Genomic DNA, 26,894 nt, shown 5'->3' with positions numbered 1-26,894 from the left:
TTAGCCAATCAACGAATAACAGGGTTTTATTCACGTGGATTCATATAACAGTCACATTTGCTCGTTGAGATAAAGAAACTATTATCTGCATGCAGTTAGCAAAAAGGGCGAGGTCACAGAAATTTTAAAATCCTCAAATTGGGGTTTTCGAGCCGATTTGTACTTTGTTGTAATGATGTTTTCAATGTACAAATGACGTTTTGTGAGTGAGCTCATTCAAAAATAAAAGCAAACAATGACTTTTTCATTATTACTCTTTTTCTTTAACTACTCGTATTTTGTGGTATCATGGTGGGTGTGTACTGATCTAGCGAATTTTCCGCTCTTTTTACCATATGAAGAAAACGTTGTCGTTTTGAGGGACTGGTACCGAGTTAGTTAGTTTCTTTTCAGATACTTTCTCCATTGACTTAAGATGGTCACAGTCACTGTTTTTCTTTTCTGACTACAAGTCATAATTTTAACAAAGCACCTGCGGTACGATAACCTTAAAAATAACAATAATCATGCGTTTTTTTTCAAATAAGGAATATACTAGTTTCCTTATATGGAAGTGACCGCATTTGGCAAAAACGACAATTTTTGGCTGAATTTTCTTGATATGATTCTTCTAAATACGGTCAAGTTATATAAATAAGATGAAATAAACAAATAAAGAAACAAATAAATACAAAGAATTCTTGCATTGCTTTTTTTACAAGTTAGAGAGGAATGGACGGTATAAAGTAATTATATTTGCTCTAGCCAGAGAAAGAGTTGAGATTCTCAAGCTTTGCTATTACAGACTGTAGAAGCTGAGTCTGGTGGTCCAGCTTCTGTTCCAAGTTCCGTATTTTCATAGTGTGCTTTAAGTGAAATCTCAGCTCTCTCTGTAAAATTGTTTGTTTTTTTAGTTTGTGTACTCGTGTTTCAAGATCGTGTGGCATGTAATGTGATGCTGAGATTGAACAGGATTGTCGTGATTTATGAAAGTGTAACAGTGAGCTGCATAGTTTGTTTGAGGGCAGAGGTCAGCCTTCGCATTGCATGTAATATCTGGCATTTATCTTTCATTTATCTGTCATTTATTTATTTGTCATTTATCTGTCAGCATTTGTGTAATATTTGGAATTTATCTGTCAACAGTTTAACAATTACTGTTTGCCTGTTACATTCTGTTTAAAGGCATCGTCTCCTTATTTGGACAGTCACGCACTGTGGATGTAATAGTTGTGTTGTAATAAATCAGTTCTGTGCTCTGTCCTGGCAATCGTTGTGAGAGGACGTTCAGAGTTCGCTCTCCCTGCCTCCGAACCATCCTAAGGTCACACTAATGAAAAAGGTTCTGATCTGATAAAAAAGGGTAGGTAGCACACCATTGCATCCTGGGAAAGGTAGCCTGGTGGTGGTGGTGGTGGGGTGGGGGGGGGTCTCAAGAAAAGTAGACGGAGGTGATCGTCCTATCTTTTGGGGTATAAAAGTTTCTGATTCTGCTGTCTGCTGGGTATAAATTTCGCCCCCTACTTGTCAGTGGAGCCCTCCGTCTTAAAGGTGTAAAGTAATTTTGAAGGAAACTGACCTTTTCCAGAATCTGTTCCTGTTGGGTCGAACGTCAATCTTCTCTTTGTACAACATTCTTATCATCTTGAGCGGATATCGTCTCTGGATGTCAGTCACGTAGTTAACCTGGTCTTTCAGTCGCGAGAACGAAGCAGTCTTTTGAATGGCATCAATGTCACCAACTGCTAAACCGACCTAAGATAGTCACAAAAATAACACTGTCTGTCAATCAGCTGTCAGAAAACAGTCGATGGCTTTCATATTTTTACTGTTGCATCATAAACCATTTAAATGCACGCAGCAAGGGAATTGATTGGTCTCAGTATAATGAATTGAAGAATTCTATGAATGACTACGCGCAATTTCTAGACGAGAAATTAATTCGAATTCTCGGCAACATCGCAACATCGAATTCGGCTATAATATATAACATACCGTGAGGTTGGTAGGCATTACTCACCAGCAAGTTCATCAGTAGTATCGGGACCATGACCACGAACACAAAGAAGAAGACGTAAGTCACAGGCGGCAATGGTACATACGGGGCCCCTGTGGCGGGGTTCACCTCCCTGTTAATGACGTTACTGGAGAGCACGTCGTTATAGTCGATTTCTCCCACCATCATCACAAACGTCTTGACGAAAGCGAAATGCACTCCACTGAAGTTATCCTTAAAGTAAGAAAGAGTTTGGTCAAGTGCAACAAAAAAGCATACATAGAGGAGTCTAACGGTCCAAGCCGGTGGGTGCGTGGAGTCCGAACGCTTCTCCATTCTCTCGCCTTAGCGTGAGTTTTTTAAACTTTAGATGAGCACTCGAAACGTCCTAAAACCAACAGCAAAATAGGCAGAGTGAGGTGATTATTTTGTTGCTGTAATTGTCATTTATGATTATACTAAAGGTGGTGATGACGATGACGACGACGATAATGATGACGATGATGATCATGATGATAATGATGACGATAATGATGGTGATATTGTGATTATGACGACGATGATGATGATGATGATGATGTGATGATGATGATGATGACGACGACGACGACGATGATGATGATGATGACGATAATGATGACGATGATGATGGTGGTAGTGTGGTGATGATGATGATGATGATGATGACGATAATGATGACGATGATGATGGTGGTAGTGTGGTGATGATGATGATGATGATAAGGATGATGATGATGATGAGTGGTGCTGGTGATGCTCTTGTTATATGGGTCACTGTACCTACTAACAGAAGATGTTGATAAAATATCAAACAACAAACCCTTCACCTACCACCCTTCCCCCTGATTTGCCAAATGTAATCACGATGAACAAACTCTTACCTCTTCTTTAAGTAGCACATAATAGACTAGCGTACTCCCGAGCAACACCACCAAGAACACCATAATGACCTTAAGAAAGGTATACCACACCTCGAAATACATGGTCACGTACAAACCGGAGGATCCAATACCCTTTATGTACAATAACACGTTCAAATACGCCAAGAAAAGAGTCACAACTCCAGCGTTCCAATGCCCATAAGCCGCTGTATACAGCGGCTCCTCGGCCAGATACGGGCTGATGAATATAATCGCGCAAGTATACAACACGAGTTCGACTAGATTCGTGATGTCTTTGAAGTAGTCCAGTCTTATCATAAAGATCTGGTAGAATTCCTTCAGAAATTCAATGGTGGCGAACAGAATTAGTACTATCGCTATGGGGTTCGATGATGAAGGTCGCTTCTCAAGGTACTGCTTCTCCAAGGCACTGGCATTAGGGTGCGTGTGGTAATACAGCGTAGAGGAGTCCCGCTCGGTTATGATAAAGTAAGAGAAGAGAATCACGAAGATGAGAAACACCATCAGGTTTATATAATACGGCACCTTCCCAAAGGCAAACCACTTGTATCTAAGCAACACTTGAGTGACAGGATGACTCAGCAGTTCTTCACAGTCGTTCTCGACCATGACTTCAGAGGCGTCACGTGATGTCTGGCCCTCCTTGCAGGGGCCTGGGTCTAGTAGGACCGTGTGGAAAGTCAAGCAGTAGTCTTGATGGGATGTCGGGAGTGGACAGCGCTCAATGCACTGATCAAGTGCAAGTTTGGCAACGTCTGGGAGTGCTTCTATTAGGCCTACCATTGGCAGCTCGCCCGCAGAGTTCCGAGTGCACATGACTTCCCACCATCTGAAACAAAACACTTCATTAACAACGATTGCATCTCTGTCCTTGCGATTCAAAAGCGTCTGTCAGCCGCCATTTTGTATTCCTAATAAATTACTGTGAGAAAGCATCAATTTCCCTCGGCTGTTTTGGGAAAGCTCCAAGATCATAATTTGTCTTGCATTATTCAATGAAAACAAAGGTGTACTTGACTAGAATTTGTAAATCCAATTTTAAATGTGTCTTTCAGAAATGGAAACAACTTACACTTATCTATTCCTTTTGATCAATTATTTGAAAGAGAGAAGAGAAAACAGGAGGGAAATACCCTGTCAATATCTACCTGTCATGTTGGATTAGAGCTTTAGCGACTTCAGTTCGTTCCCAGTCTATCGCGACATCCAAGCAGGTCTTGTCGTCCTTATTTCGCATAGTGACGTCAGCTCCTTCGTCTAATAACAGCTTGACAATCTTTACCTAAAATCATAAAACAAAAACAAAAAGTTTTTTATTGTTAAAATAAGCATAAAAGCAATTTTGTCGCGTTTCTGTTGTAGTGACGTTTATTGTTGGGCAAATTCCCTGGTGACAACAAAGACGACAAAGAAAAAAATATCTAGCGGAATTACAAGCAAGTGTTGTAGAAAACACAGCTTTAACAAGGAAAACGTGGAAGGATAATAATAAATACGCCTGAAACTTTATTTTTAACACAGCAAACAATGATGGTTTTCAGCGCACGCGTTCCCGTCCTTGCAAGACCATGAAACTTGGAGTTTTCACGTTGTAGTTTTAAGAAAAACTGCTGAAATGTATCAGACAGAATCCATTTCAGAGTACATTTCACGTCTGGTTCTTTAAGTTTTCAATGTTTTCTGCCGTCGCTTTCCAAGTTGCAGTCGCCCTTGCTAAAAATCCTTCATATCAAATACAGCATTGTCACAGATATGCAAGGGTGATACTTCACCTCGTCGTTTGCACACGCAAGATGCAGCGCCGTGTTGCCGTTACTGTCCTGCATCTCCAGGAGGACGTTAGAGTCCATGGTGCGTCCAAGGAATGTCTTGACCGTTTGGATGGACCCAGACGTCACTGCTGAATGGAGCGGTGTCTGGAAGTTCAAGTCTCGGAGACGAGTTGACGACATATTTTTAAGAAGGGCTTCACACGTCTTCCTTTAAAGAAACGTTGATGGCGATATTAGAAACAAATACGACGAGATTGAAACTTATTGTTTACATGCTATTAAATAAGATCAATCTGGCTCCCGCACAGTAGTAAGTAAGTAAGTAAGTAAGTAAGTAAATAAATAAATAATATCGTTAATAAGGTATTAAACTTCAATCTTTCAGTGGTTGATCGACATTCTTTAAGTTCAAAATATATAAATAAATAAATGCATAAATGCATACCTAAAATATACAATAATTCAGAGTGACATCACTCTTTACTTGATGTGACCGGAAAATATATATATATATATATTACTTCTAAAATATGCTTATTTTACCATAAAAAAATGAGACGTTTATAAAATGTTAAACCACCTCCGACATGAAAAAGCCTCGCTTGTGTGCTTAAATTGTTTTTAAGAGATGTGACGTCTAAGAAATCCATCTCCCCGATGTGTGGTCCTGTTGGTAAGATCCTTCCAGACCCCAAACTTTGCAAACTGTCTCATGGATCATCGCCAAGGACAGGAAACCCGAGTAAGGACTAGGCGGCCTTGTGTAAACAGAATTCGAAGACTCACCAGTAGCCATGAGAAGCGGCCTTGTGTATTGGAGTATGTCCGTACGAATCCCTGGAGAAGACCGCTTCGGGAGAGTGATGAGCCAGAATGCGGGCAGCCTCCACTGAACCGTTACTCGCCGCGATATGAAGGGGACATTGGTCATTGGCGTCTTTTGCATCGATCTCACAATTCTTGCCGAGCAGAAGATTAATACTCTACGATGTAAAATGGACATTGGTCATTGGCGTCTTTTGCATCGATCTCACAATTCTTGCCGAGCAGAAGATTAATACTCTACGATGTAAAATGGGTATTGGTCATTGGCGTCTTTTGCATCGATCTCACAATTCTTGCCAAGCAGAAGAATAATACTCTACGATGTAAAATGGGTATTGGTCATTGACGTCTTTTGCATCGATCTCACAATTCTTGCCGAGCAGAAGATTAATGCTCTACGATATAAAATAGGTATTGGTCATTGACGTCTTTTGCATCGATCTCAAAATTCTTGCCGAGCAGAAGATTAATACTCTACAATGTAAAAGGGGTATTGGTCATTGACGTCTTTTGCATCGATATCACAATTCTTGCCGAGCAGAAGATTAATGCTCTACGATATAAAATAGGTATTGGTCATTGACGTCTTTTGCATCGATCTCAAAATTCTTGCCGAGCAGAAGATTAATACTCTACAATGTAAAAGGGGTATTGGTCATTGACGTCTTTTGCATCGATATCACAATTCTTGCCGAGCAGAAGATTAATGCTCTACGATATAAAATAGGTATTGGTCATTGACGTCTTTTGCATCGATCTCAAAATTCTTGCCGAGCAGAAGATTAATACTCTACGATGTAAAAGGGGTATTGGTCATTGACGTCTTTTGCATCGATCTCGCAATTCTTGCCGAGCAGAAGATTAATACTCTACAATGTAAAAGGGGTATTGGTCATTGACGTCTTTTGCATCGATATCACAATTCTTGCCGAGCAGAAGATTAATGCTCTACGATATAAAATAGGTATTGGTCATTGACGTCTTTTGCATCGATCTCACAATTCTTGCCGAGCAGAAGATTAATACTCTACGATGTAAAAGGGGTATTGGTCATTGACGTCTTTTGCATCGATCTCGCAATTCTTGCCGAGCAGAAGATTAATACTCTACGATGTAAATGGGGTATTGGTCATTGACGTCTTTTGCATCGATCTCACAATTCTTGCCGAGCAGAAGATTAATGCTCTACGATGTAAAATAGGTATTGGTCATTGACGTCTTTTGCATCGATCTCACAATTCTTGCCGAGCAGAAGATTAATACTCTACGATGTAAAAGGGGTATTGGTCATTGCATCTTTTGCATCGATCTCGCAATTCTTGCCGAGCAGAAGATTAATACTCTACGATGTAAATGGGGTATTGGTCATTGAGGTCTTTTGCATCGATCTCACAATTCTTGCCGAGCAGAAGATTAATGCTCTACGATGTAAAATAGGTATTGGTCATTGACGTCTTTTGCATCGATCTCACAATTCTTGCCGAGCAGAAGATTAATACTCTACGATGTAAAAGGGGTATTGGTCATTGCATCTTTTGCATCGATCTCGCAATTCTTGCCGAGCAGAAGATTAATATTCTACGATGTAAATGGGGTATTGGTCATTGACGTCTTTTGCATCGATCTCACAATTCTTGACGATGATGGTGATTATCTGATGATAATGATAATAATGATGTTGATGATGGCAATGATGATAATGGCAATGATGGTGGCAATGATGATAATGATGATGGTAGCGATGGTGATAATGATGGTATGGTTAAAAAGAGGATGATGACAGTGCTGATGATGGTGGTGATGATGCTGATGATGGTATGGTGATGATACTCACCTCGGGGCTTCCTCTAGCGGCAGCAAAATGCAGAGGAGTCTGTAGATTAAGATCCGTTGCACTCAACAAACTTCCATCATCCCATTCCAATAACAATTTCAGCGTCTCGCAGTCTTTGTGAAGAGAAACCGCCAAATGCAGACTTGACAGGAAAAACAGGTTTTTCGCTTTTATATCGGCGCCGCGTTTCAACAGCTCAGCGGCTGCTTGAGTCTTGTTATACTTAACAGCCAATAGAAATGGAGTATTGGTTTCGGAGTCGCGGGCATCTTTAGTGGCGCCCTTTGAGATGAGCAACTGGACGGCTGGGATTTGGTTACCAAACGCAGCTCTTTGAAATAAGAAAAAAAAAGTACACTCAATAAGTGAATGATCAAATTATACACGGCTCGCGCGTTACCATGGCCAACAAGACACAGTTTTAAAGCGGTATTCAGCCCCGTAGCCAGAATCAAAATTTTACCGAGGCAAAGCTAGCCACTGGATGATTAATCCAGCAAAATCTCATACCTTACAATTGTGAAAAAAATAACCATCAAAATTTTACCGGCTACGGCCCTGGTATTGTCACCAGTTTACCTTCGGTGGGGCGACGGAACCTCAACCAACAAGAGAAAAAAGAATCTATTAGAATCTGCGCTAATTAACAGGTCATCCTGTCTAAATAGTCAGTCACATCCTCGAAGAAACTACCAATAGACACGCTGCTTTTACAGTTTTGAAATATTTTTCGCGTTTCCATTAAAAATCATCGGAGATTGTTAAGAAATTGACCGGAAGTAGCCTCGTGACATTGTTTAAGTTAGCCAATCAGCATGCGAGAAGCATGGTTTTGACTGAAACCGGTTGATAACCGGAAGGAGCCATTGTGTTCTGATGCGCATTATTTGAAAGCTAGTTGACAAGTGAGGTTCGAGTAAATCAGATAAAAGGCTTGAAAGTGAAGAAACACTAACATCTAAAGGCCTTGTCACACGTACGTTTTTTTTCTCTTGCAATTTGTCTCGCAAAAAAATTAATTGCAAAAGTCGCACGCGCCTTTTCTTACGTGTGACACACTCCCTTTGTAACTTGTTTTTTTTTTCCCTCAAAGTCGCACGAAAAGTAGAACTCACTTCTACTTTCGGCGAGAAATGTCTTCAAGTCTCAGAAAAAAGTTCACGTGTTACATGGCGGGTGCGACTTGCAATTATTTTTGTTTTGCGAGACCAGTTGCAACTTAAAGTGACAAAGACAAGTTGGGTTGCTGTAGTAATACGGTTTATATCTCCGAGTCTCAGCATTGCTGAATAAAAAATTCGAGAGCGATGTTGCGCGTTTTTCTACCGGCGAACCAACTTTTGCTGCAGCAACTTTTTTTGTTGCTAGAAAAAGTTTGCTGCAGAAAGTAGAAGATGATTCTACTTTTTGCAACAAGACTCGGAGATGTAGCCGTATTACTACAGCAACCATACTTGTCTCGCAGCAAAAAGACGTCAAGCATACGGAAGCAGTCGAAAGAAGGTTTGTCATTAGTTGAAGAACGAAAGTCGCACATCAATATGGCGGATCAACAGAAAGAACCGTTTATTTTTTGCTGTGACAAAAGTTGGTTCGCCGGTTGTAAAACGCGCAACATCGATTTCAAATTGTTTTTGCAAATGCTGCCACAAAAGCTTTCTCTTACCTATGCAAGGGCGTTCTTGACGCAGAATCACGGCAGTCGACCGTAGCTCCCTTAGCTAGCAATTCCTCCATTATCATCACTTTGTTGCGCCTTGCGGATATATGCAGCGGTGTCTCCCCGGAGCCCATGCACTGCGCATTGACATCAGCACCGTTTTTCAAAAGTTCATGCACAGCCTCCTCGCGGCCGTAAGTGCAGGCCAGGTGTAGTGGAGTGTTGAACTCGTAATCAAGAACATCGATGAAGTCGCCGAGTTTGATGCCCTTTGATATTGCTAAAAGCAAAATATCATAGGTTGAGGATGAGGTTGGCATGTTGGTGGACATCTTCCCCAGCCAGCAAAAAAACGGGCTGCGGAAGATACATTTTGTGGAACAGATCCGTTTTGTGCCATTGCTTCTCCGCTTCCCTCACCGTCCAGCTTCCTTCGCTAGTGTGAATAGGACTTAAAGGTTCCTTCGCTAGTGTGAATAGGACTTAAAAGTTACTTCGCTAGTGTGAATAGGACTTAAAGCTTTATTCGCTAGTGTGAATAGGTCGGCTGACCATCCACAAGCAATGCGTACAGCAAAAACCTCCGCCGAGAGGAGATTCGAGCCCTATTTCCAGGGAGAACAACTCCTTGCAAGATAACTGCCAGATCTACAGCAGTTTTTGGGCACTACTATTTGGGCTTATTCACTCTAGGCTCTCACTGCCTACGTCATAGTAGAATGCAATGCTTCAACAAAATCCAGAAAAGATCCATACCTTACACCAATGGAAGCATTTCTTTCAGAAGCCCTTTACACCCACGGAATTCCCCCAACCCAACCCTCGAAGTGGCTCAATACAGGGCCATGGAATAATATTAGTGCACAGGCGCGTACCCAGGATTGGCTGAGGGGGGGAGGGGTGCGCAGTTAGGTATCATATGGAAAAAGAATAGTATTTGAATTGAAGATTCCTTAACAAGGAATGACCCACTTTTTGGTCGCCAAGAGGGGGGAGGTGTGGGGGGGGGGGGGGGGGGGAAGAGGTGTGCGCGCGCACCCTCATGTGTACGTGCCTGGTGCAGTAAGATCTGTATAACTTACCTGAATCAATAAGTAGCTTAACCACTTGATGATCCCCCTGTATGGACTAATATTAGTTTAGTAAGATCTGTATAACTTACCTGAATCAATAAGTAGCTTAACCACGTGATGATCCCCCTGTATCGCAGCCAAGTGTAACGGCGTCCTTTTCTCTACGTTCACACACACGATGTTAGCACCGGAGTCAATCAAAAGCTTACACGTCTCGTAATGCCCATTCATGCAAGACATAGCTAACGGAGTCAAGTCACCTAACATCGTGGAGTTTACGCATGTGTGGCTGGAGTCTAATAGAAGTTTCGTTATAGCCTGGTAACCGTGTCTGGAGGCGGCGTGCATGGCCAACGTGCCTTCGTCCGTGCCCACAGTCTGGTCAGCGTTATGTTGTAAGAGGATTTTGACACATTCATAGCAGTTGAATCTGAAATTGTGAAGACAAAAAATTCAGGGAATAAATTATAGGCTCCTGCTCACATGTGTAGCTATCCCTCGCACACTCTCACATGTGTAGCTATCCCTCACACACTCTCACATGTGTAGCTATCACTCAACACTCTCACATGTGTAGCTATCCCTCACATACTCTCACATGTGTAGCTATCACTCAACAATCCCACATGTGTAGCTATCACTCACACACTCTCACATATGTAGCTATCACTCACGCATTCTCACATGTGTAGCTATCACTCACACACTCTCACATGTGTAGCTATCACTCACACAATCTTACATGTGTAGCTATCACTCACACACTCTCACATGTGTAGCTATCACTCAACAATCTCACATGTGTAGCTATCACTCACACACTCTCACATGTGTAACTATCACTCAACAATCTCACATGTGTAGCTATCACTCACACAATCTCACATGTGTAGCTATCACTCACACAATCTCACATGTGTAGCTATCACTCACACACTCTCACATGTGTAGCTATCACTCAACAATCTCACATGTGTAGCTATCACTCACACACTCTCAAATGTGTAGCTATCACTCACACATTCTCACATGTGTAGCTATCACTCACACACTCTCACATGTGTAACTATCACTCACACACTCTCACATGTGTAGCTATCCCTGACACACTCTCACATGTGTAGCTATCACTCAACAATTTCACATGTGTAGCTATCACTCAACAATCTCACATGTGTAGCTATCCCTGACACACTCTCACATCTGTAGCTATCACTCAACAATCTCACAGGTGTAGCTATCACTCAACAATCTCACATGTGTAGCTATCACTCAACAATCTCACATCTGTAGCTATCACTCAACAATCTCACAGGTGTAGCTATCACTCAACAATCTCACATGTGTAGCTATCACTCACACACTCTCACATGTGTAGCTATCACTCACACACTCTCACAGGTGTAGCTATCACTCAACAATCTCACATGTGTAGCTAACAATCAACAATCTCACATGTGTAGCTATCACTCAACAATCCCACATGTGTAGCTATCACTCAACAATCTCACATGTGTAGCTATCACTCACACACTCTCACATGTGTAACTATCACTCAACAATCTCACATGTGTAGCTATCACTCACACAATCTCACATGTGTAGCTATCACTCACACAATCTCACATGTGTAGCTATCACTCACACACTCTCACATGTGTAGCTATCCCTGACACACTCTCACATGTGTAGCTATCACTCACACACTCTCACATGTGTAGCTATCACTCAACAATCTCACATGTGTAGCTATCACTCACACACTCTCACATGTGTAACTATCACTCAACAATCTCACATGTGTAGCTATCACTCACACAATCTCACATGTGTAACTATCACTCACACAATCTCACATGTGTAGCTATCACTCACACACTCTCACATGTGTAGCTATCACTCAACAATCTCACATGTGTAGCTATCACTCACACACTCTCAAATGTGTAGCTATCACTCACACATTCTCACATGTGTAGCTATCACTCACACACTCTCACATGTGTAGCTATCACTCACACACTCTCACATGTGTAGCTATCACTCACACACTCTCACATGTGTAGCTATCCCTGACACACTCTCACATGTGTAGCTATCACTCAACAATTTCACATGTGTAGCTATCACTCAACAATCTCACATGTGTAGCTATCCCTGACACACTCTCACATCTGTAGCTATCACTCAACAATCTCACGGGTGTAGCTATCACTCAACAATCTCACATGTGTAGCTATCACTCACACACTCTCACATGTGTAGCTATCACTCACACACTCTCACAGGTGTAGCTATCACTCAACAATCTCACATGTGTAGCTATCACTCAACAATCTCACATGTGTAGCTATCACTCAACAATCCCACATGTGTAGCTATCACTCAACAATCTCACATGTGTAGCTATCACTCACACACTCTCACATGTGTAACTATCACTCAACAATCTCACATGTGTAGCTATCACTCACACACTCTCACATGTGTAACTATCACTCAACAATCTCACATGTGTAGCTATCACTCACACAATCTCACATGTGTAACTATCACTCACACAATCTCACATGTGTAGCTATCACTCACACACTCTCACATGTGTAGCTATCACTCAACAATCTCACATGTGTAGCTATCACTCACACACTCTCAAATGTGTAGCTATCACTCACACATTCTCACATGTGTAGCTATCACTCACACACTCTCACATGTGTAGCTATCACTCACACACTCTCACATGTGTAGCTATCACTCACACACTCTCACATGTGTAGCTATCCCTGACACACTCTCACATGTGTAGCTATCACTCAACAATTTCACATGTGTAGCTATCACTCAACAATCTCACATGTGTAGCTATCCCTGACACACTCTCACATCTGTAGCTATCACTCAACAATCTCACGGGTGTAGCTATCACTCAACAATCTCACATGTGTAGCTATCACTCACACACTCTCACATGTGTAGCTATCACTCACACACTCTCACAGGTGTAGCTATCACTCAACAATCTCACATGTGTAGCTATCACTCAACAATCTCACATGTGTAGCTATCACTCAACAATCCCACATGTGTAGCTATCACTCAACAATCTCACATGTGTAGCTATCACTCACACACTCTCACATGTGTAACTATCACTCAACAATCTCACATGTGTAGCTATCACTCACACAATCTCACATGTGTAGCTATCACTCACACAATCTCACATGTGTAGCTATCACTCACACAATCTCACATGTGTAGCTATCACTCACACACTCTCACATGTGTAGCTATCCCTGACACACTCTCACATGTGTAGCTATCACTCAACAATTTCACATGTGTAGCTATCACTCAACAATCTCACATGTGTAGCTATCCCTGACACACTCTCACATCTGTAGCTATCACTCAACAATCTCACAGGTGTAGCTATCACTCAACAATCTCACATGTGTAGCTATCACTCACACACTCTCACATGTGTAGCTATCACTCACACACTCTCACAGGTGTAGCTATCACTCAACAATCTCACATGTGTAGCTATCACTCAACAATCTCACGTGTAGCTATCACTCAACAATCCCACATGTGTAGCTATCACTCAACAATCTCACATGTGTAGCTATCACTCACACACTCTCACATGTGTAACTATCACTCAACAATCTCACATGTGTAGCTATCACTCACACAATCTCACATGTGTAGCTATCACTCACACAATCTCACATGTGTAGCTATCACTCACACACTCTCACATGTGTAGCTATCACTCAACAATCTCACATGTGTAGCTATCACTCACACACTCTCAAATGTGTAGCTATCACTCACACATTCTCACATGTGTAGCTATCACTCACACACTCTCACATGTGTAGCTATCACTCACACACTCTCACATGTGTAGCTATCACTCACACACTCTCACATGTGTAGCTATCCCTGACACACTCTCACATGTGTAGCTATCACTCAACAATTTCACATGTGTAGCTATCACTCAACAATCTCACATGTGTAGCTATCCCTGACACACTCTCACATCTGTAGCTATCACTCAACAATCTCACAGGTGTAGCTATCACTCAACAATCTCACATGTGTAGCTATCACTCAACAATCTCACATGTGTAGCTATCACTCAACAATCTCACATGTGTAGCTATCACTCAACAATCTCACATGTGTAGCTATCCCTCATATTATAGCTATCCCTCATATGATAGCTATCCCTCATATTATATATATCCCTCATATTATAGCTATCCCTCATATGATAGCTATCCCTAGCTATCCCTCTTACGAAAGTCTTACCTAGTTGCAAGGTGCAATGCCGTATATCCCTCCGGTCCCTTGGTGTCGATATCAGCGCCAGCATCCAGCAGAATCTCAAGGATCTCCGGTTTATCAAGCCTCGCCACGTGCTGGAGTATGGTGAAGCCTACACTGTCTTTGCAGTTAACGAGGTTCGACAGGTTCTGGGTTAAAGTAGCAGAAGACATAATGCTAGACTATCTAGGCTGGAGAGATGTGTGGCTACCTGTGGCAGTTCCTGTCGCTCAACCCTGGGATTAGCCTTTTTTTATACAAGTTTAAAGTTCAAGTTAATTATATGTAATTTAATCACCTTAAAATAGCGAATTTCATCTTCGTGGTCTTCCTGTGCGGCAATGCACAACCTTCGCAATGCTTGCTGGGTATCATCGGTGCTTACGACGCGCGGGGAGGGCGCGAACGTCTTCATTTCTTTTATCTCATTATTTCCAATCATTGGTTTAACTGTAAACAAAAATCAATGAAAACTAAGTGGCTAGAAAATATCATCCCAATTTTTTTTCCTTTACTTTGTGCTTTTTCCTTGTAGGTTGTAGCATATCTAGATATAGTGTTGGGTTGAAAGCGTCAGAGAAAGTAGAAGAGAGATGGAATGCCGTAACAGCTGCTGCAACTCATTTGTAGGTAACTTTTAATTAGAAAGAAGAGAAATGGAAAGTGATAACTATGTTAATGACATGATTTCCAATAGCTTCCTTGCATTACTGCTTCGTGATCCGTTTTTCTGTGAAGTGTTATTATTAGCACTGGCATTGTAAAAGTCGTCATAAAATGCCACTGCTTTCGAGCCATGGGAAAATGAGCCCAGAATGGCTTAGAGCTGATTTAGACAGCACAATCTGCACCTTGAATCGGGACGCGTGACCGACACAAAGGCTGGTTGCTGCGCGAGAGACTAAGAACAGCTTGGATGGAGATTAATGAAAGGTGGTGAACCCATAAATTAGATTGATGAGAGGTCTTTCTGGCAGCGCAGAACGTGAAATCAATATTAATACAGGGTCCTGAAGGGGGTCCAAATCCCGTTTCCCGGCCATTATTTTCGCAAAATCCCGGTGGCTATACGGGGTATATTATAGAGGCCGGGAATCGGTATAGAATACGAATGTCATCTAGGTTGGTTGGGTTTCAATATAAATACTTCGATACTTCGATATGGAGCTGTTCCGTAACCTCAAAGATTCAGACTTTGTTCAATTCACCGATCTATTTGTCTTTTATCGATTAATCCATTTTTTCGTAAGTCACCAAAAGTACCAAAACAGCTTAGAATAACTCCCGTTAAGAGAATTGTACTTGGAGTTGTCTTTGACTTGATGTTGTTTATATAATAAACGTTACCTCTCTTAGTTTCCCTCGAAGACATGTCGATTACACAGTGCAGCGGTAGGGCTACCGTCCTTGCTATTAATGATTAAAACTCCTTATAATAAACACGAACGATCGCTTTTCAGAGTCAATGATTCGAACCATGTTTAACTAAATTAACATTAGAATACGTCACGCTGTGTGTTGGCATAGTAACAGCCTATTATTCATTGTCTTATATACAGTATTAAAAAAAGACAGAAATTTAATTGTTCATACTAGTTGTATTTCGTGTATTCTTGGTTATAATTGTGAATCATTAAATGATCTTACCTCTTACAATGTTTGGGTCCCATATAATAAAAGCTGGTTCTGCCATGTTTGATTTAAACAGGACTCTTCTCTAGCAGGGTACATCTGTCGTTGTCGCTTGAAAAGTAATTCACAGAGAAGCGACAGTTTCATTTAGAACCCCACCGTTGCTTCGAAGTTTTTTTTCATACATTAGGTTCAATTGTAATTCGTCTTTGGTAGCTTCTTGAAACTCTTGCGACCAGCTAGAGTTTATGTGAATAAACCGCTTTGTTATTCAGCGCATCTTCATATTATGTTAGTGCGCACGATAGGAGAGATATATTTCAATCTGGACTGCTGGTGGGATCGAGACAAAAACTACTACACGTGACAAACGAGTAACATGTGACTAACGTGCGTGTGAAAACCTCGAAAGCTGTGACCCTTCCAAAATTATATTAACATTAACTCTTTTTTTCTGGATGTCTCTAAAAATCTCAAGGCTAATTTAGACAGCACGATTTAGTCGAATACGACCTGCCTACGACATGTCTAAGCCCTAAATGACACACTACGACTTTCTCATTTGAGCATCGTAGCGGAGTCCTAGGATGCTTTACACTCTACGACTAGGAGTTGTAAAGGTATAGCGGGCAGGTCGGATACGACTAAATCGTGCAGTCTAAATCAGCCTTTCATTCTTCAAAACTCGTGACCCATTATGCAACATGCATGCAACAGAAGGAGGAGCCATGCTTGAATATCCAGGTTGAACCGAAATTGAAGCTAGGAGAAGGGGTAGGACTTCTGTAGGACTACGTAAGTAAGTAATTGACTACAAAAGAAAGTCGCAAACAACAATTTCCCACATTTATTGACTATCGTAAGCAAAATACCAAGTGCCCTATATCTGTATATACACCATGCCTTCATGCAAACAATTCGATAGCTTATCAAAGTTTTCGGAGAATCATTGCCGAAGCTCCTCCGCCACCGTTACAGATGGCAGCAAGTCCGAGCGCTCCCGGGGCGAGATTGTACGTCATGTGACTGATGAGACGAGCGCCCGACATCCTGGAAGAGAAGCATAAGGATTGTGAAATAAGGCATGCATTTGCAGTACGAGCACAACAGTGGCAGCGCAGAAAAAGACAGAACGCTATCCAATCAGGATGCAAGAATCGCAGTTAGCCGATCAGGGTGGGAGAATCGCAGTTAGCCAATCAGGATGTGAGAATCGCAGTTAGCCAATCAGGGTGGGAGAATCGCAGTTAGCCAATCAGGATGTGAGAATCGCAGTAAGCCAATCAGGGTGGGAGAATCGCAGTTAGCCAATCAGGATATGAGAATCGCAGTTAGCCAATCAGGATGGGAGAATCGCAGTTAGCCAATCAGGATGGGAGAATCGCCGTTAGCCAATCAGGATGGAAGAATCGCGGTTAGCCAATCAGGCGGGAGTATCGCAGTTAGCCAATCAAGATGGGAGAATCGCAGTTAGCCAATCAGGATGTGAGAATCGCGGTTAGCCAATCAGGATGTGAGAATCGCAATTAGCCAATCAGGATGGGAGAATCGCAGTTAGCAAATCAGGAAGTTAGAATCACAGTAAGCAAATCAGGATGCGAGAATTGCAGCTAGCCAATCAGGATGCAAGAGTCGCAGTGAGCCAATCAGGATTTGAGAATTGCAGTTAGTAAATAAGAATGCCAGATTCGTAGCTAGCCAATGAGGATACGATATTAGCAGTTGAAGTAAGCCATCCAGGATGCGAGAATCGCAGCATAGATTTACATGGTTTGCTCGTGCTTCTTGGTATATTCTGTCCTCATTATTTCATCTACTAGTTCGTTCCTTACCCGACTGGATGGCCGATAGAGACGGCACCTCCATGGATGTTGACTTTGCTGGGGTCGAGGTCTAGAATCTAATAAAAAAAATCAATATTACCATAAGTGATTCAGTAAAACAGCCCACTGGTGTATAGCATAGTGGGTAGTATACCATAGAGAGCATAATGTAAATAATTACAGTCGAACCTCTATTAAGCGGTCACCCTCGGGACTTAGCTTAGTGACCGCTTAATAGAGGTTTCGCTAGTTTCGCCCCTAAATTAGCGTAAATCGGGCTGTAATTATACGTAAGAACTTTTTATTATAATAAACAACAGTAACAATCATATTAGCCCTAAGACGCGGCCTGGTGCATTCCAATTTGATCCAGAAATGTTTGAAACCGCCTAGTCAGTTTGTTTTTACGGCTCTTGTGGCTTTGCCCAATTCAATGGGCATGAGTAGCTACTTTCGCTGGCGTTATGTAAAGTAAATGAGTGCGTTAAGGTGATATTACACGCGTCGTTTCCGTCGATATCCGTCATTAAGTGTTCGCGCGATTTTGGAAGTCGAATCAAAAACTCGCAGCGCGTTGCCGTACCCAAAATCTCACAAATCCGACCCTGTTACACGCGTCGTATTTTTCCGCGCAACGGCGGTGCGTGTAACATCACCTAGATATCCGCATGCTAAAAGAAAAATATGGTAGTGCGCGCTGAAATCCAGCATCTGCGCCGTCGTCGTCCCTCCCCCGTCGATATTATCGACGGAAGTCCACTATTGGACTACGAGGACGGGAAGAAGTCGGTTATACTTTTTTGTGTTTTTGGTGAGGATAGCTTCATCTCGTAAAGTAACTCATTTACTTTACATAACGCCAGCGAAAGCTGCTCGTGTCCATAAAATTGGGCAAAGTCTTTGAGTTGCTCCGCTAGCCGGTCGGCTTGCAGCACCGTCTTAATGGCTGGTTCTTTTAGCTCTGGGTCATCGTCGTCATCTCCAACGACCTGTACGTCAGCGCCGACTTGACACTGAATTTGTTTCGTCATGTAGGTCCTCACGTAGGTCCTCTCTCCAGTGTGGATTCAAGGCATCAACTAGTGGCAAACAAACCGGTATCTCTTCTTCGTTAGAGAGAAACGTGCTCGCATCACAGGAACCGCCCACTTTATTGAGAAGTTCTTGTAGGGCTGGTAACTCTTCCTCGCCTTCAAAGGGATCATCCTCCTCTTCCATTTCCTCGGGGAACAACTTTGTTTTCTTGAAACATTTAACTATGGTATCGGGCGATACCTCGTCCCAGGCTTGCTTTCCCCATTCAATTGCCATAGCCACGTTAACACCTTTGGCGATGTCGCTGGCAGTCTGCTCTCCATCAACTTTGGAGCAGATATACCTCAGTAGCTTTTTCCTGTACTTCGCCTTCCAGTTTGCGATGATGCCAGCATCAAGAGGCTGCGTCTTTGATGTCGTATTCTTGGGGAGAAACTTGATGTTTGAGAAACTATCGGCAAGTGATTGGATGTGACGGGGAGCGTTGTCCATGAACAGCAGTATCTACTTTTCTTTTTCAGCTTTTCATTCAATCGCCCTAGCACTTCTTCCATGATTTCTGACTTCATCCAGGCTTTTGGGTTGGAATAGTACCAGCATCCATGCGGCCGTTTGAGGTTTTTCATGTTTTTGAAACATCGGGGCTTTGCGGCGTTTCCGATAACAATCGGATCTTCTTTCTCTCCAGTAGAGTTGGCAAAAAATGCCCACGTGTTTCTCTGCTTGGCCGACTTTTCTCCGTTGCAGCGCTTTCCTCTCTCATTCAAACTTGAGTCTGGAAGTCCTTTCCAAAAACTCCCGGTCTCGTCCATCCTCTTCCATCCGCTTCCATCCTCTTGTGATTTCTCTTACTCGCTCATTCCAGCTTTCCAACGTTTCCGAACTCACATCCCCGTCTTCGCCAGCAGTGACCATTCTTTGCAGGTTGTAATGCTCTTTGAAACATTGAAGCCAGCCATTAGAGGCGGTAAAGCCATCTACTCCCAACTTCTCTGCGATAATCAAGGCTTCCTCCTGCAACATCGGACCACTAACTGGGACATTGGATAATCGGCGGGAACCAACTAACATAAAGGATCCGAATGCTGTTGCAATCGTAAGAGAAAAAGCCGACAAAACGGTGATGAATGGAGACGGTCACCCGAATACTCTAGTTGACGATAACGAAGTTATCGGGCATATTCCCAAACTGATGTCAACGTGGGTTACCAAGTATCTCAAGAGACCTACGAACTGTGGGAAAGTCGTAGTCAAAGGGAAGTGGGTGAACAGAGGTGGTGGCTATGGACTCCAGATTTCTTGAGAATACATATTTGAAGGTGACAGTTTTTCTTCTAGCTGGCTAAAGCGGAAATTGGTAATCGAGGAATTTGATGCGACTTGTCCGCACAAGACCAGACAAGTCTCACAAGACGATTAGCCATAGTAATTAGATTAGACAGTTAAAAATATGACGAAATATGACGTGCACTATCTGTTGTCATGCTGACAAATATGACCGTTTAATAGAGGTGAAAACAATGAAATCAACCAATTGGGACCCTCCTTTGGTGACCGCGCCCGCTTAATAGGGGTGACCGCTCAATAGAGGTCAAATTTACAGTAAACATAAGGGGGGAAATTCGGGACTTTGGTAAATGACCGTTGAATAGAGGGTGACCGCTCAATAGAGGGCCGCTTAATAGAGGTGCGACTGTATGTGGGACCTTTCAGGGGCTTTCCTATGTACATTGTGGAACCACTGTGTAAGTGCCCCTATCCGGGTTGTACCCAAGGGTGGTACCTTTATATTGGCTAGAGCCACGGCACTGAAAGCCTCGTTAATTTCCCACATGTCGATATCGTCTTTTCGCAAGTGAGCCAGTCGTAAAACCTGAAGAAAAGATGATAAATACAGAGTACAGGAAACAGTAGCAAAACAGTGAGGGTATGGGAGAGGTAAAAAATAATGGTCAAATTATTGAGTTCGTGGAAACATGGCAGAGCTATAGCAGGCCTCGAAATACTGGGGGGAGGGAGGGGGAACAATACAGAAACATTTGGAAATATCGGGGGGGGGATGGGCCCTGCCAAGCCCATACTGGTCATTTGCCAAGAATTTTTGAAAATATTGCAGGAAGTGTGTCCCCCAGTGGCCCACCCCCTGCAGCGACAAAACCTGAGAGTTTAGGGGAAAAAATATTGGGCCCGAGCAAACAGCACTAAAATTGATTGACAAAAGGTTTTATTTATCACCTTTGGGATGGTGGCCGCTGGCGCGATAGGGAAGTCGATAGGGGCGACAGCTGCATCAGCGAACGCTGAAAACAAAAAAGAGTCACCTATAACATTGTTCTTGTTTTCTTTGGACACAAAGATAAATTATGTGATAAAAACTTGGAATAACAATTGAAAGACAGAATTTGATTGTTTATTTAACAAATTCAATCGAAAATATCACAATAAGCCGATGGAAATTATGCTCCCCTGCACTTGGTATTGTGATAGGATGTCAAAACAGCAGCTGGCAAAGATTCCTTTTATAAAATGAATGTCCCTTTGCTTGCAGGCTATTTTTCCGGTTGTTTTAGCAATAAAAATTTAACAAAATTAGCCTTCAGTTAACTTCCAAAACAACACTACCATCAATAGAGGCATCAAAAACAACAACAACAGCAAAAGCAACAGTAACAACAACAACAACAACAACAACAATAATAATTATAATAAAAACATCAACAAACATATTGTAAGTAGTGCTTTTACCTACGATGCTTGCTAGCGGTGTTAGACCATTCTTCTCAGCTGCTTCTCTTGTCATCAAAACCACTGCCGCAGCACCGTCGTTCAGAGTGCTGGCATTGGCTGCTGTCACAGTGCCTGGAAAATACCGAAACAAAACAAATAAATCATTTTATTAAATGGGAAGTTAACCACCCTCCTTACAGCTGGAATACTGGGTTACGAGAGCGCAGATACAACATTGTCGAGTCTATGGCATAGAAGGTGCCACCACTCATGTCTGACCACAGAGAACACAACCTTTAGATCAAAATTGTTTTTTTTTTTTTTGGGGGGGGGGGGGGGGGTGGAGGAGGAAAGAAAACCTGAGAACCTGTAGAAAAACCCTCATAGCAAAGGCAAGAACCAGCTAAGTCAACTCGCGTTGGAACCGGGGATTGAACCCAGAACCCAGTGGTGAGAGGCACAGGCAATACAGAGCTCTGTCAACTGCGAGTCAAGTGCTACTACTGGGAGAAGGGTTGGATGATCAGTACCACCTTAGGTGTGGTAGACTCACCATTTTCTTTCTTAAACACAGTCTTCAGTGAAGGAAACTTCTCAAAGCTGACCTTTTTGTACTCTTCGTCCTCCTCGAAAACAATATCTGGTTTGCCTGTGAAATAAAACAAGTTCACAGTTTACACGGCAGTTTACACACAATTACTTTTACTCTGCGCAACATTTTGTACAACAATGTTTCTTCAAAAATTTTAGACCATGCTGTGCTGCTTTCATAGGGCTAACTGTGATTTTGGGAATACTGTGAACTTTTCAGCTCTTGTACTTCTAATTTGATATCCCTGAAAGGACATACAATATTTTGTGTGCTTGGATAAGGTAACCTTACGCAGCGAGGCTTCTGATAAACAAAACAGAGTAGTCAAAGTGCCTTTCCAGAAAGGCACCTTTATCAATTTTGGGGGGAGAGTGAAAAAAGAAGGCTTAAAGTAACACAATCTATTCATTTTATATACATTTTTAAAGACAAACCTTTCTTTTGAGGAATATTAACTGGTACAACCTCTTGCTTGAATTTCCCTGCCTGCAAAAATAAAAAACAGAGAAACAATATACAACAATGACATAACCATGATGCAGCCTAATCCCTTGTCATTCTTGTGGGATTCCTTTGGTTTGATGTGATGCTAGAGGGACTGGGCAGAGGGTTTCGGATACATCATTAACCACAGGGAACCTGTGACACCACAGGAAACCCGAAAGAACGCCAGGTGTGAATAGTCTACTTACATCCCAAGCAGCAGCTGTGCGTCTGTAGGAATGGATGGCATAATCGTCTTGTTCTTCTCTAGTGATGTTGTACTTTGAGGCAGCGTTCTCTGCACAAACTCCCTGGAAGAGTGATGTGATAAAGGAACAGGCTTAGTCTCCCAAGCAAGAGGACCAAATCTTCAAAGTGGTTTAAATCAAATTTACCATGTGAAACTGGTTGTACACATCCCACAAGCCATCTTTGATAATTCCATCCTATAAAATTAGAATAACTATAAATAACCATCACTTACATTGAAAACTATATTAAAAAAAAAAAAAAATTATCTAGCTAACTTTGTTCCTCCTGCTCTTGCTTATACTTCAAATTGTTCATTGAACTAGTGGATAAATTTAAAGAATTTACTGTGTTTTGAGTAAAAAAATGCTATTAAAAAGCACACATTTCTACAATATTATCTTTAATCCTTTAATTAATCCATTCTGTTTTGTAATTGTGTCTTTTGTTTGTGTTTCTTTACTGAGTATGTCTATTTTACCTCCATTTTGTGGCCTCCATATGTGGGAGCCTCCCTTGAGACATAAAAAGGCACATTAGACATGCTTTCCATTCCACCAGCGACCATTATTTCCTGGAATAGAACAAAGTGCTCTCTATGAAGACCTACATTATAACCACTGCAATTCCACTAGACAATACTTGTTTACATGTAAAATAGAAAATAGCAGCCAGAGTAACATAGCAAAACTTACTAGGGATGGGAGGAATTATGAATTCTAAAATTTTTATTACATAGATTATTTTTATTACTATTAATAAATTTCAAGTTACTGTATCAACAACATATGTAATATTCGTTATGCCATAGCAATGAAGAAATTGCCAAAAGTCACTTCACCTTCAAGAGATAGTAAACTAACCACCTTAGTCAGAATTCATTTCACAGCTTTTATGTTGTTTTGTCACATGATCTGTCTTTTTTTTAGTACAAGTGTCTATTTCTGGGAAAAAAACTATTGGTTGTTCAGATTACCTGGCTACCACACATCAGACTTTGTGCTGCCGCCATGATTGACTTCATTCCAGATGCGCACACCTTGTTAATAGTTGTACAGGGTGTTGAGATAGGAAGGGCTAGAGAGATGAAAAGGATAGTATCAAACAACATCTGCACCCCTTCAATATTTTCAAAAAAATTATAAGGAAATGACCCATAGGGGCATGGTTGTGCCCTCCCCCCCAATCTTACATGGTCTGGTATGCCTCTTTGTAAGGAGGCACTATGGAGTGGCCCCCATGACTAATCCCCTGTGATACCGTCCTCTAGTGACCCCCCTGGTTTATCCCCTACGATACCCTCCCCTAGTGACCCCCCTGGTTTATCCCCTGTGATACCCTCCCCTAGTGACCCCCCTGGTTTATCCCCTGTGATACCCTCCCCTAGTGACCCCCCTGGTTTATCCCCTGTGATACCCTCCCCTAGTGACTCCCTTGGTTTATCCCCTGTGATACCCTCCCCTAGTGACCCCCTGGTTTATCCCCTGCGATACCCTCCCCTAGTGACCCCCTTGGTTTATCCCCTGTGATACCCTCCCCTAGTGACCCCCCTGGTTTATCCTCTGTGATACCCTCCCCTAGTGACCCCCCTGGTTTATCCCCTGTGATACCCTCCCCTAGTGACCCCCCTGGTTTATCCACTGTGATACCCTCCCCTAGTGACCCCCTTGGTTTATCCCCTGTGATACCCTCCCCTAGTGACCCCCCTGGTTTATCCCCTGTGATACCCTCCCCCAGTGACCCCCATGACTTATCCCCTGTGGTGCCCTCCCCTAGTGACCCCCCTGGTTTATCCCCTGTGATGCCCTCCCCTAGTGACCCCCCTGGTTTATCCCCTGTGATACCCTCCCCTAGTGACCCCCTGGTTTATCCCCTGCAATACCCTCCTCTAGTGACCCCCCTTCTTGGTCCCTGCCCCTAGTGACCCCCCTCCTTGGTCCCTGATGCTAGTGACCCCCCTGGTACCTGCTCCTAGTGCCGCCTGCCTGGCCGGTGCCTGGCCCATCCCTGCTGCACATACATTGCCCATGTAGACCTCCTGAACCTGCTCAGGGGAAATACCTAGAAACAGACAGATAATAAATGATATCTTTAGATATATGTTATGTTATTTTGTATATGTTATATGTTATTTTCAAATGGCTGCAGCTGTAGTGCCACAACTAAGATTATTTTCATTCAGTGACAAATAATCCATCTGGACTTTTATTTTCAAAGGACTTATCTTTGTAAAATTTTTGGTTTTAACATAGCCATTGTAATCAATTGTAAAGAGTTATATTTTTGTTTTGTTCTCTTTGATACTTGGCCCACTCTCAGGAAACATCAGCGGTCTTGGGTCCACAATACATACTATTTCCCTCGGACCAGTCAATAAGTGTTAAATATACATGTTACCAACCCGCTCTTTCCACAGCATGCTTTATTGCGACAGCACCAAGCTTAGGGGCAGGAACACTACAGAGAGCACTTCTAAACGATCCGATGGCTGTACGGGCTGCACTCACTATGACAACCTCCTGGCGACAGAAGAAAAAACAAGATATTTTAAGTGAATGCAATGCATGATGGGTAGGTTAAAATGACCCCTTTAAATTATTCACACCTTTTAACAGGTGACAGATAAACAATACACATAAAAGTGAATGCAATGCATGATGGGTAGGGTGTACTGACTCCTTTCATTTTTTTCATTAAATTGGTCACTTTATCAAGTGACAAAAATAAACAATACAGCACATAAAAGTGAATGCAATGCATCATGCGTAAGGGGAATTGAACCCTTTAAAGTTCTGCTCCCCAATAACAAGAAATGACAAAAGATAGAAATCCAATCACTCCATAGAGTGTGCTTGGGAAACCTTAGTTCCCTGCGCAGCCAACCTTAGTGTCAGTCAGTGAAATCTACTACTGTAAGGAAGGTAGCGTAGGATTAAACAAGGGAAACTCTCTGATTGAATTAATCAATTTTTCCACGTAAGAAGCCTGATTTTGAGATTAGAAGAAAATATAATATGGAATAATAAAATGGAAAAATAAAAACCGCCCACCCGACCAGAAACGAAATATTTTTTTTTTCGTGACCTCACACATGGAATGTTGTTTACAATGTTAGAGTCTGGTAATCTTAAACAGCCGAAATTCCTGTTTATAGTAGTTGCCATGAGAATACAACTATTGACTTGTTATAAAATAGAAACGATTGCCAAAAGATCTTAAATATTTGAGATCGATTCCCTCCGTGTCTCTCTACCTCTGACATAGAACGGGATAACGTGGCATTCGTGAAAGAAGTGCGTGGTAAAACAACTGCTTTATGTCTAATGGTTCAAATTTTACTCTAATTTCACAAAGGGCAAGAAACATGACAACACAGATTTATAACAAATTCCTATCACATTAAGTATATTTAACATCGATAACAAGATATGCGATTTCGTTTCGTACTTGAGTAAGTTATAGTACTCACGTGTAGTTGGTTGTGATGATTTTTCGAGTAATTCCTATGCGCATGTCGAAGCTAGATCTTAAAATCAAGGACAAACAACAGTAATTTGAAATAAAATAAACATCTTTGCAAATACAAAACTCTCGTTTTAAAAGGATACAGCAGAGTAAGGGATATTTCTAGAATTCAGACGAAAGATTACGGCCGCCATTTTGAAAATTAAATTAGCAAGCAATATACTTCATAAATACACGCGCGAAGCCATGTCACCATGTACATATGCATGTGCATTCATAAGTCCTACAGGTGCCCTCCGTAGCTATCTAAACTTCAGTGTATTGTTTGAAGGAAATAATATTGGCTCAAAATAAGCGCGTGATTAAATCCGGTCATATTATATTATTCCCAAAAATAAAAGCCATTACCATAAAGCATGATAAAGTTTTGTGACTTTCGCGAGTTTCAAGTACGGGTATTGAGTTGTGAGTGCGGGTATTAAGTTG

At 42.0% G+C, this 26,894-nt stretch overlaps 2 protein-coding genes across 3 annotated transcripts in view; both read right to left on the bottom strand.

Annotated features, from left to right (window-relative positions):
• LOC116602256 (transient receptor potential cation channel subfamily A member 1) overlaps positions 1 to 16,389 on the bottom strand; it is a 39,974-nt gene extending 23,585 nt beyond the window's left edge. Inside the window, exons 1-12 of one of the 2 annotated variants that reach the window (XM_048721428.1) lie at positions 16,050 to 16,389; positions 14,701 to 14,852; positions 14,388 to 14,551; positions 10,151 to 10,491; positions 8,995 to 9,268; positions 7,329 to 7,659; positions 5,456 to 5,652; positions 4,670 to 4,877; positions 4,046 to 4,179; positions 2,877 to 3,726; positions 2,000 to 2,209; positions 1,559 to 1,734 (exon numbers count right to left, since the gene is read on the bottom strand). In XM_048721428.1, coding sequence (XP_048577385.1) covers positions 1,559 to 1,734; positions 2,000 to 2,209; positions 2,877 to 3,726; positions 4,046 to 4,179; positions 4,670 to 4,877; positions 5,456 to 5,652; positions 7,329 to 7,659; positions 8,995 to 9,268; positions 10,151 to 10,491; positions 14,388 to 14,551; positions 14,701 to 14,852; positions 16,050 to 16,095 — 3,083 coding nt within the window. In that variant the 5' untranslated portion in view covers positions 16,096 to 16,389. Of the gene's footprint in view, positions 1 to 1,558; positions 1,735 to 1,999; positions 2,210 to 2,876; positions 3,727 to 4,045; positions 4,180 to 4,669; positions 4,878 to 5,455; positions 5,653 to 7,328; positions 7,660 to 8,994; positions 9,269 to 10,150; positions 10,492 to 14,387; positions 14,552 to 14,700; positions 14,853 to 15,749; positions 15,921 to 16,049 lie in introns of those variants that run through there. The other variant, XM_048721429.1, reaches the window with a different exon arrangement.
• A 477-nt stretch (positions 16,390 to 16,866) lies between these two features.
• LOC5518837 (acetyl-CoA acetyltransferase, mitochondrial) lies at positions 16,867 to 26,651 on the bottom strand. Its single transcript, XM_032363594.2, has 15 exons — positions 26,552 to 26,651; positions 26,413 to 26,463; positions 25,345 to 25,462; positions 24,909 to 25,004; positions 23,920 to 24,020; positions 23,425 to 23,517; positions 23,090 to 23,140; positions 22,904 to 23,005; positions 22,646 to 22,697; positions 22,173 to 22,268; positions 21,638 to 21,751; positions 21,128 to 21,192; positions 20,676 to 20,765; positions 17,867 to 17,934; positions 16,867 to 17,084 (listed from the first exon to the last, which is right to left on the bottom strand). The coding sequence occupies exons 1-15, from the start codon at positions 26,600 to 26,602 to the stop codon at positions 16,964 to 16,966; spliced, it is 1,269 nt and encodes a 422-aa protein (XP_032219485.2). The 5' UTR covers positions 26,603 to 26,651; the 3' UTR covers positions 16,867 to 16,963.
• Positions 26,652 to 26,894: the final 243 nt, after the last annotated feature.

Source organism: Nematostella vectensis, chromosome 14 (genome assembly GCF_932526225.1).
Source record: "Nematostella vectensis chromosome 14, jaNemVect1.1, whole genome shotgun sequence".
NCBI classification, from domain to species: domain Eukaryota; kingdom Metazoa; phylum Cnidaria; class Anthozoa; order Actiniaria; family Edwardsiidae; genus Nematostella; species Nematostella vectensis.
Note: the sequence above shows the minus strand (reverse complement) of the source record. Positions and strands in the feature narration are given on the sequence as shown.

What these genes read in the sequence shown, in the direction of transcription:
- LOC5518837 (XM_032363594.2), bottom strand. Translation starts at nt 26,602, where the DNA reads ATGGCGGCCGTAATCTTTCGTCTGAATTCTAGAAATATCCCTTACTCT. An exon ending in GCAGGCGGCACTAGGAGCAG is followed by an intron (nt 24,021 to 24,908) that starts GTACCAGGGGGG and finishes TCATCTCTCTAG; the next exon opens with CCCTTCCTATCTCAACACCC. An exon ending in TCTATCGGCCATCCAGTCGG is followed by an intron (nt 17,085 to 17,866) that starts GTAAGGAACGAA and finishes CTTCTCTTCCAG; the next exon opens with GATGTCGGGCGCTCGTCTCA.